At 60.4% G+C, this 10,022-nt stretch overlaps 1 protein-coding gene across 1 annotated transcript; it reads left to right on the top strand.

The window, feature by feature from the left end:
• Positions 1-207: 207 nt before the first annotated feature.
• LRPAP1 (LDL receptor related protein associated protein 1) lies at positions 208-9,941 on the top strand. The gene is made up of 8 exons (XM_081117489.1): positions 208-1,289; positions 4,372-4,516; positions 4,667-4,791; positions 5,449-5,569; positions 6,145-6,306; positions 6,812-6,894; positions 7,180-7,356; positions 7,998-9,941. The coding sequence occupies exons 1-8, from the start codon at positions 1,101-1,103 to the stop codon at positions 8,058-8,060; spliced, it is 1,065 nt and encodes a 354-aa protein (XP_080973615.1). The 5' UTR covers positions 208-1,100; the 3' UTR covers positions 8,061-9,941.
• The last annotated feature ends 81 nt before the right edge of the window (positions 9,942-10,022 follow it).

The raw sequence follows: 10,022 nt of genomic DNA, 5'->3' as shown, positions 1-10,022 counted from the left end.
GGCCGGGGGCGGGGAAAGTTCGTAAAGAGACAATACTGCCTTTATTTACAGACGGGCGGCTGCCGGCGCCCAGGGTCCCGAGAACCTAGAGAAACAAGGGTGGCGAAGAAGGGGTTTCGCAGAGTCGCTGGATTCAAAATCTATCCGCAGGATTCAACTCTAATTCTCTGTATTAGCAACTACGTTGGAAAGACAAACTTTCATAAATAGGCTTTATTTGCAGCATCTAAAATCCAGGAGTCACGCGCAGGATCACCGCAGGGAAAATCAGCAATCACTGCGAGAGACACCGCAGGGAGCCGCGCTCCTGGGCTAGGGCCCCACAGACCGCCCCCGAAAGTCCCTTCTTTCCAAACTGATGCGCAGAACCAAAGGCGCTTCTGTCCCAGACCCAGCCACGCGCCCGCGGGGGTAAAATGCTGACTCCCAGACGTCCGTGGGAATGCGGCCTGGATTCAACACACGCGGGCGCCCCGGCAACGGCCCCCACGGCTGCCCCCCGCTCGCTGCGCCCGGGACGCGCGGGGCCCACGCGCACGGGGCGCGGGGAACAGACGCCCCCGGGGACGCGCGGGCAGGAGGGCAGGTGGCAGAGTCTGCGCCGGGCAGGACGGGCCGCACGGAAGGCGACGTCTTCCAGACCCCAGAGCGGCTGACGCCACGCGGGACCGAAGCGGGGGACGCGCCGCACAGGCCGCGGGCCCAGAGCGACGAGGCAGGTCCAGCACCAGGTGGCGCAGGGGCAGCCTCGGGGCCAGGAGCCCGCGGCCCGCCGTCTGCGGGGCGGAGAGGAGAGCGGCCCGCGGGCCCGCGGTTTCGGGCTCTGGGCGGCCGGGTCTTCTCTCCGCCAAGCCCCGGGCGAGCCCGCACCCTCGGGGCTGCCCCGGCGCCGTCACGAGGCCGCGGCGTGGTTGCCTGGGAAACGCCCACGTGCCTCCGCAGGGCTTCCTGGGCCTTGTAGTCGGCCGGCCGCCTCCCCTGGGCTGGCCGCACGCGGGAAGGACTACAATTCCCAGGAGGCGGCGCGGCAGGGCGTGCCCGGGGCGGGGCCCGCGGGACCTCTGGGCAGGCGCGGGGGTCTCCGCGGCCAGAGGAGGAAGATGGCGGCGCGGAGGGTCCGAGCCGGGCCGCGCGCGCTCCTGGCGCCGCCGCTGCTGCTGCTGCTGCCGCTGCTGCTCGGGCCCTGGCCGGCGGCGGGCCACGGCGGCAAGTACTCGCGGGAGAAGAACGAGCCCGGGCCGGAGTTCCGCATGGAGAAGCTGAACCAGCTGTGGGAGAAGGCCCAGCGGGTGAGCGGCGCCGCCCCGCGGCCCTCCCCTGGCAGTGGGGTCCCCCCCCGGGGAACGGGCCCCCCGGGGCTGGGCTGCGGCGCGGCGGCGGCGCTCCAGCTGGACGGCTCCAGTTCCTCTCTGCGGCCGGGCCCGGGGCTCGGGCGGCCTCGGGGTGTTGCAAGATCCGGACCCGCGGGGCGCGGCCGCCCTGGCGCCCCTGGGTGGGGACGCCGCGGGGAGGGCTGCGGGCGGCGCCCCGGGCGCTGGAGGCGCAGGGACGAGCCGAGGGCCCCTCGCTGCCGTCGGGGCGCCTGTCCTCACGCGCCGGTAACGCTGCGGGGCGCTCGTTCTCCCGGGGGAGCCCCGCGCCCCTCGGCCGCCCGGGGCCGCTTCCCCCCGTGGGGCGCCACGCCCGTCGCTCCCGCGGGGACTGTGGAAGGGCCTCCCCCGCGTGGTCCGCCCCCGGGCTCCTTCCCGGGCTCCGGCGGGGGGGCCGCGCGGGGAGGTTCCCGGAGGCCCCCGGGGTCCCCGGCTGCTCACCAGGGGCTCAGGTCCCGGCTCGCTCCCCGCCGCCCTGAATGCTGCTCCGAACCCCGTCGCTGGGCCAGAGACCAGAGCCGTGGCCCGGGAGAGGTCTGGGTGTCTTCTGATCCCCAATTGAGATGTGCGGGGCACACGGAAAGCTGCGCTGCTGAGCGGGCACGCCTGGCGAGTGTGCCAGGGGCGCGCTGTGGGCTTGCACCGCCCTCGGTGCCACAGGCATCAGCGTCTCTGCCGCGCTCACCGCCCGTCCCGCAGTGATTGATGATTTACTCCGCTAGTTAACGTTGAAGAGATTCTGCTTTGCATTTGGCTTCTGTTAACTAGTTCTTTTCACAGAGGCGTTAACATTTAACTGTAATAACGTTTAACTGTAATTAAAGAGATATTAAAAGAACCTAGGGAGTGGGTGCCAGGTATTCCCAAGGGACCTGGAGCAGGGCTCTGAGGAGTGGGGGCCAGTCGCCTCCCCTGAAGCCACAGAGGTACTGCTGGGGATCAGCTCCGACTCGGGCTGTCCTTAGCCACCCTGCTGCACTCTAGGACTTGCCTGAGAACTGGGGTCTTATTCAGTCTGAGATCAAGTAGGTTTGGGAAACTGGGCTCAACAATTCTGATAGGTTCCTTTGCTGCAGGACTTCTCAGAGCCTTTAATATGCCGATGTCACAGTAGTGTGGTGTGCAGCCTTCCCCACCTAGCTGCCCCCAGACCCGTCGCCATGACTCTGGTCTGACTCTCCAAGGTTCATTCTGGGTCACACACATCTTGGCAAACCCAGCACCTCGCCTGGAGCCGTGGGAGCCAGGAGCTGGAGCGCACCTGTAGGTGGGGTTCTGACCAGCTGTTCCTCACGTGGGGACCCGTTGGTGTGGCTTTAGAAGTAAGCCGTTAAACTTGAGAATCCCAAAGCAGGTTTTTTCCTGTGAGTTTTGTTTCTGTTTTTGTTTTTGTTTTTTTAACATTCAGAATGCTTTCCTCTTTCCAGTTAGCACTTTCCAGTTATCAGTAGCTGCAACATTGTAACTAGTACCTCGCATAACTAGTGGGTAAGAATTTTAAGGGTGGGAGTAAGAACAGGACAGGATATAGGAGGGTGTTAGGTTTCACACTTCTGTTAACCCAAAAATCAAAACTATTTCTTATGTGCTCAAAACAACTAGAATGTAGTTTTAGCTCGAATACCATGACCCTGCTGCGTTGGGGGCTTGCAAAAAGGAAACCCCTGCTTGGTCCAGGTGCTCTTCCCTGCAGTTCTTTCTGGGGTCACCTGACCCACACATTTCCCCCGTGAGCTGCCTTGTGTGAGGGGAGGAGCCCCTGCTTGCCCCAGATAAGGGGGTGTGGGCCATTACTGCTGCAGAGGATGGGGCCCCTCTCAGTGTCTCTGGTTTGTTTAGATAGAGCTCAGGATACACAAGAAGCAGAGTCCAAGTGTCAGGTTCTGGGTCAGTGAGAGGTGAAGCAATCGGAGATGACGGTGATTTGTTTATAAAGGACCCGCAGGAGTCTATCTTCCTTTGCCAGAACCACAAGCTCAAGCTCTGTTCACAGTGGCCCCAGGCTGAGAGGGGCAGAGGGCTGATGTGCCCAGCTCTGCCCTCCTTGGTGGTGAGGCCCTGTCTGAGCCCCCCCTCCCCCCGCAGCTTCCTGCCACCTAAAAACTCACAGGATGATCTTCCCTCCCTCCTCCTGCGTCCAGCCCAAGCGAGCCCTTGTGGCAGCACAGCCAGGCACTGGGGTGGCACCTGGCACTGAGGAGCCCACACCCCCAGTCCTGGCTCTGTCATTGGCAGTCGTTAGCGAGTTCCTCGGGGGTGGGACAGCTGTCAGGCATGTGAACTAATTGATTTTTAAAGCGGCCAGTTCAGTGAAATTGGCAAGAACTGCCACATGTCACTTCAGCTAGCAGAGGTGGTGCTCGCCCCAAACTTGGTGGGGCCACATGGGCCAAGCAGGGGAGCAGGATCTCCCAGGAGCTAGAGATCCCTGGTTAGGCGGGTCCCAGCTCGGCGCCCTGCTCACAAGGGGAGACTTCCATTGCTGGTGTGCTGGGGAGCCATAGGGGTGCTTTTTTTTTTTTTTTTAAGTTTTTTCATAAATTCAACCTTCTATTCTCCCTAATGGTTGCAGTTTCATGATCTGAGGACTGGTTTCTTCACCAAGCCCCTCATTTGAGCCCTTGCACACACACACCCCATTTACCCAGGTACCCGTGACTGTGCCCAGGGTCCAGGGTGCTAGGGTGGGCATCTTGTTCCAGGAGCCGCCCTGTGCAGCCAGCTCCCTCCTGTGCCCTCAGGCTCAGGCCGCTGATAGCAGGTGGCTCCCTGGGGACCATGATGAGCTGTAGATGTTTCAGGCGAGGCTGGGGGTCTTCGCTTGGCAGGGCCAAGGTCCCTTTGAAGTTCTCCTGAGGGAAGGGTGGGGGATTTTGAAGGGCTGGGACCTGGACTCCGTCTCCTCGACTCCTGGTCACCCTTTCTCTGGGGTCAGTTTCCCAGGCTGTGTGGTTGGTTCGTGTGCGGCCGGTTGTCAGGTGTCCTCTGTCCCGTCCCGCAGCTGCAGCTTTCTCCTGTGGAGCTGTCCGAGCTCCATGCTGATCTGAAGATGCAGGAAAGGGATGAATTCAGCTGGAAGAAGCTAAAGGCGGAAGGTCTAGACGACGACGGGGAGATGGAAGCAAAGCTCATCCGCAGCCTCAGCGGTACCTTCCTTCCCATTTCAGTCCCAGGGGACAGGCACCTGGGCTGCTTATTCTGACCGGTCTGTGGGCGGGACCAGCGCGTGGACCCAGCCTCTCTGACCTGCTCCTCTGACCCAGGCCTGGCCTGACTGACACTCACCTCTCTCCTAGTCATCCTGGCCAAGTACCACCTGGATGGGAGGAAGGACTCCCGGGCACTCAGCAGCAACTCCCTCAACGACGGCACCGAGCAGGACAGCCTGGAGGACCCCAGGCTGGAGAAACTGTGGCACAAGGTACCCTGCGTGTGTGCCCTTGCGTTGGGAATGGGGGCTTCTCTGCCCTGCATGGAGGTCTGTCCATGCAGCCGCTGTGCTGTTTCCCTGTGGCCTTCCTTCCTGGGCCTCTGTCCCCCTGGTGCTGGCGACTGGCACAGGAGCACTGTCTGGCGCAGAGTCGAGCTTCAGACGAGAACTCACTTGGCAACCTGTCATGCACACAGGCTGCTGGGCGGCGTGGGTGCCACATCTTCACTTGGCATCCGTGTTGAGTGGAGTGGATCCTGCAGACGGTGTCTGGTTCTGAGGTGCCCTCACCTGGGGATGCAAACCTCAAGAGGTTGCCAGACGGCTGGGCTGGGCGGCCAGGGGGTGGGTGGGGTGCTCTCTTCACCTCCCTTTGTCCACCAGCTCCTTCAGGACACTGTCTGGGCCACGTTGAGTGGGGTTAGGAGTTGCAATTCTCACACCAGCCCATCACCCTTGGTCACAAGAATGAAGCTAGAGCAGGAAGGACGGAAGGCCCAGGGTGGAGGGAGTTCTCTGTAGCCCTGAGGCTGAGCCGGGACCTGCATTATCCACGTGTCATCCCACAGCCCCTGGGAGGAGGGCACCTGAGATGTGGGCAGGTGAGCAGACCCCTGGCTGGTGTTCATGCAGCCGCTCTCCTCCCAGGCGAAGACCTCCGGGAAGTTCTCCAGGGACGAGCTGGACAAGCTGTGGCGGGAGTTCCAGCACCACAGAGAAAAAGTTCGAGAGTATAATGTCCTGCTGGAGACCCTGAGCAGAACAGAAGGTGACTCCAGCCCCGCCCTCCCTGTTGGCAGCCCGGGCTCCCAAGTGGAGCTGTGCGGGGGACATCCATGCTGGTTTCTCACAGGTCCACCTAGTTTCCTGAGTGGGAATCTTGCCTTTGGGGACCCATCAGGGCGCCTCTGACAGCTGCAGGGACTTGTGGTCAGATGGAACTTAGGTAGTCACTCAGGTCACTGCTGGCCACCTCTCCCATGAACTGTAGTTTTGCCTGCTGTGACATCTGTGACAGTACCATGCATTGTGGGGTCTGGGAACCCACCCAGATCCGTGGCTCTCACCCTCAGGAAGCCAGCATACTGGAGGACCGGGTGGGGTCAGCAGGGTGGCCTCAGGCTCCTAGGGAGCCAACAGTCCTTCTGCAAAGGGCCGTCTAGGAAAGTGGGTTCTCACGTCTGCACGTTTTGAGGGAAGGGATGGACTGTTGAGGAACCACGGAGCTTGTGGGAGAAGAGACACTCCAGCCAGAAACGAGAGAGCTTGTGTGCTCCTGGTGATGCAGGGCCGGCTCGGGGGCTGGTGTCCCAGTCCCCGAGCACCCCCTCTTGTTTCCCACAGAGATTCAGGAGAATGTCATCAGCCCCTCTGACATGAGCCGCGCGCAGGAGGAAGCTGTGCTGCACAGCAGACACGCAGAGCTGAAGGACCGGCTGCGGGGTATCAGCCAAGGCTACGACCGCCTGCGCAAAGTCAGCCACCAGGGCTATGGTGCTGAGGCCGGTGAGCGCGGGCAGGGGGCTCCCCACTTCCAGCGAGCACACCTGGGCCTTTCTCTGTGCCTTTTCTCTGAAAGTTACACGCCGTGCCTTCACGTTCGCCACGTTCCCTTGGCCCTTGTATCAGTCAGGATAGGTGGTTGTGCCGCCGTAACAAACAGCTCCACACATACTGTCGTTGATACCAGCGCTTCCTTCCTGAGCTCCGCGTCCCACGTCCACTGCTCACTCCAGGACTTGCTGTAGGAGACCTGGCAGGGGCAGGTGTTCAGGAAGCCAGCCACATGCAGTGGGTCCTGTGAGCTATGGGCAGAGTGCGTGGGAAGGATGCCCGGCCTGCTTCCCAAGGATGCTGCACACGCACATGCACACACACACTGACACGTGTCCACATGCACCCACGTATCATGCACATGCTCAGCTGCACACACTCAGTGTGCTGGTGGCCAGGTGGGACACGCAGCCCGGGTGTCACTGCGTGTCTCTGAGATGGCCTTGCTCTCTACTAGAGTTCGAGGAGCCGCGGGTGATTGATCTGTGGGACCTGGCCCAGTCAGCCAATTTCACTGAGAAGGAGCTGGAGTCCTTCCGGGTAAGCAGGGCGCAGGGCGGTGCGTCTCAGCGTAGCTCCCAGGTCTGTCCTGCTGAACGTCCTGGTGATGTGGGGAAGGTGCTGTCGCTTCCTTTTCGTTAGTCAGAGCAGGTTAGTCTTTCACTGGGACCTGTCCTTCCTGCTCTGCTCCCTCCCTCCGTTGCCTATGTGAACTGCTGTGTGCTGCCTCCTGGCTGGGGGGGCACTGGCCCTGAGCCTGCTGGGAAGGGGCTTTGGACATTAAGAGCGTGTTGGGGGAGCCTGGTGCCTGAAACTTCGTTCTAGGAGGAGCTGAAGCACTTTGAGGTGAAAATTGAAAAGCACAACCACTACCAGAAGCAGCTAGAAATTTCACATCAGAAACTGAAGCATGTGGAGCGGTTCGGAGACCACGAGCACGTCAGCCGGAACAAAGAGCGCTACGCCCTGCTGGAGGAGAAGACCAAGGAGCTGGGCTACAAGGTGGGTCCCCTCGGCCAGGGACAGGCGGGTAGAAGTTTAGTACCAGGCTCCAGCCTCCAGGAAGGGGCGACCCTCCCCTGCCCTGTGTGTGCCTGGCTTCCCCTCTCTGAGCCTTGGTTTCCTCCTCTGCAAAGGGGAGGTGGTCACCCCACCTCACAGAGCTTTGTAGGGTCCTCAGGCATGCAGCCTTGCGGGGGGATTTGCAGGGAGCTTCACCTGTGACAGGCGGCTAGGGTGAAAGTGAGGGGGAAGGAAGCGTCACCAGATGGGAAAGGATGTGTGTGCGTGTGCAGGACAGACACTCGAGAAGACTGGGGCCAAGGGAGCCCTGAAAGTAGGTGCTCTGAGCTGGCAGGGTTCTGTGAGAATTAGGCAAAAGCACCAGGCCGGCTTTGGGACCACCGACAGGCCCTGGTGTGTGGGACAAGGGCGAAGAAAGCCTCCGTACATGACCTGGGCCGGTGACGGAGGAGGCTTCTGGCCCCTGGTGGCTCGTGTTCTGTGGTGGTTTTGTAGTTCATGTTGAGCTGCTGTGAGGATTTGTTTCTGGCACTTTCCTGGTGGGATTGTAAGGTGACAGTTGAGCAGGGGCCCTTTTAGACGGTCTCCCCAGGGCCCGTCTCAGTGGCTGCTGTCCACAGGTGAAAAAGCACCTACAGGACCTGTCCGGCCGGATCTCCAGGGCACGCCACAACGAGCTCTGATGCCCGGACTGGGTGGCATCTGCATGAACAGAACCTCGGGGAAGTGTGACAGTGCTCAGCAGGGCGGGCCAGCCTCAGACTGCGCGTGTGCCCGGCGGGGGACCTCCACGCTGCCCCCAGCCCCCAGCCGCCCCAGCAGAGCTGCCGCCCATGGCCGGAGTGCTGGTTCCGGCTGCCGACAGGCATCCTCTGCTGCAGCATCACCGTTCCCGCGAGACTTGTGGACCTGCCGCTGGGAATCCCGAATCGGAGTCCTGTACAATGATTGTGACATTTAATTCATCAGTGATCTGACGCGCTCTCGCTATCTCTGTCTCACTGTGTCCTCGCTGTCAGCTGGAAGGTCCCCTCCTCCACCCCACACCCCATGCCCCTTTCTTCCCTGTTGTGTGAGAGGAAGACAGGGCTGGGCTCGGGCACTTTTCTGCCACCCTGCAGGGAAGATCACCAGGATCCAAGGACCCCGGCCCCCATACACCTATAACTAACCGCTTGGCTTGTGTCCATCCCCCCCCACCAAGTTCATGTATTGAACCCTAACCCCCCAGGGTGATAGTATTTGTAGATGGGACCTGTGGGAGGTGATTGGGTCATGAGGGTGGAGCCCCGTGAATGGGATGAGTTCCCTTACAAGGTCCCAGGGCGTTCCCTCATCCTGCAAAATGAGGTGACAGAACAGTCTGAACTGGGAAAAGGGCTCTCCCCAGACACCAGTCTGCCTGCTCCTTGATCTTGGGCTTCCTGCCTCCAGGACAGATGTTTAAGCCACTAACGTGGAATTCTGTTCAGGCAGCCCCGATGGACAAAGAAACCACTCCTGGCTTCCGTATGGTTGGGTTTCCCTCTTGGAACTTCACAGACATGAAAGTGTGTGTGTTCAGGCCTCACTACATTGGTGAGGTTCAGCCATGTCTAGTGGAAATGCTCCTTTCAGTGCTGTCTAGTATTCTGCCGTGGCTGCCACGCTTACCCTTTCTGCCGTGGATGAGACTGAGTTCTGGAGAGTAACGGGGTGGACGTGGCTGTGCGCGCCTGTTTTCTGGCTCCAGGAGCAGTATGGACAGGTCCTCCTGTGTGCATTCGGCCCACTCCTGCCGGCAGGTGGCATGAGGTGCCAGCTGCCTGCCGAGCCTGGGTGTCCATCCACAGCGTTAGGTGTCCTGTGCATCTAATTGCGGGGGCATCCTTTTGTACTTTAGGCAGCTCTGTGAGAGAACACGGAGGGGAGGGAGTCCGTGCAAAAACAGACCCCGAGCTTCAGGTGATGAGTCTGACGGCTGTAATTACCCACGTGGCCACTAGCAGTGTCCTCACCAGAGGCCACACCAGCTTGTCACTGTAGCGTCTGTTGCCTGTTCCTGCATTTCTTGTAAGTGGACCGTCAGTGTGTTTGTGTCTGGTTTCTCTCACCAGCATCTGATGTCACCTGGCTGCTGGGCTCCATCCTGGTATGCGGGGTCCCCTGCTCCTGGAGACTCGATTTCCAGGCCTGACTGGAGTCAAGGTTCACTTTCCCCTTGTGTTCCAGCCCCATTTGCTGTGTAGACTCTGCCCTCTGCCCGCTGATTGGTTTGGTGCCTTGGTCAGGAATCTGAGCGCACAGGTGCGGATCTGTTTCCAGCCTGCCCTGTCCCTTTGATCATGGCAGCTTTGTAATAAGTCCCGGACGCACGGAGTACGAATTTCAGTGGTTGAGTGTTGACCCAGGAACCAGGAGCTCATGGTTTGGTTCTGGGTCAGGGCACGTGCCCAGGTTGCAGGCTCGATCCCTGGTAGGGGGCGTGCAGGAGGCAGCTGATCAGTGACTCTCATCATTGATGTTTCTCTCTTGCTTGCTCCCTGAAATCAATAAAATATAATTAAAAAAACAACTTTTAAAAATAAGGGGCTGTTTAGATTTTCTAATTTTTGTGTTTTTAAAAAATTTATGTTTGTGGCCCGGCCGGGCGTGGCTCAGCAGTT

The sequence above is a fragment of the Miniopterus schreibersii genome (genome assembly GCF_964146895.1).
Source record: "Miniopterus schreibersii genome assembly, chromosome: 1".
NCBI lineage: Eukaryota > Metazoa > Chordata > Mammalia > Chiroptera > Miniopteridae > Miniopterus > Miniopterus schreibersii.
Note: the sequence above shows the minus strand (reverse complement) of the source record. Positions and strands in the feature narration are given on the sequence as shown.

What these genes read in the sequence shown, in the direction of transcription:
- LRPAP1 (XM_081117489.1), top strand. Translation starts at nt 1,101, where the DNA reads ATGGCGGCGCGGAGGGTCCGAGCCGGGCCGCGCGCGCTCCTGGCGCCG. An exon ending in AGGAGCTGGAGTCCTTCCGG is followed by an intron (nt 6,895 to 7,179) that starts GTAAGCAGGGCG and finishes ACTTCGTTCTAG; the next exon opens with GAGGAGCTGAAGCACTTTGA. An exon ending in CCAAGGAGCTGGGCTACAAG is followed by an intron (nt 7,357 to 7,997) that starts GTGGGTCCCCTC and finishes TGCTGTCCACAG; the next exon opens with GTGAAAAAGCACCTACAGGA.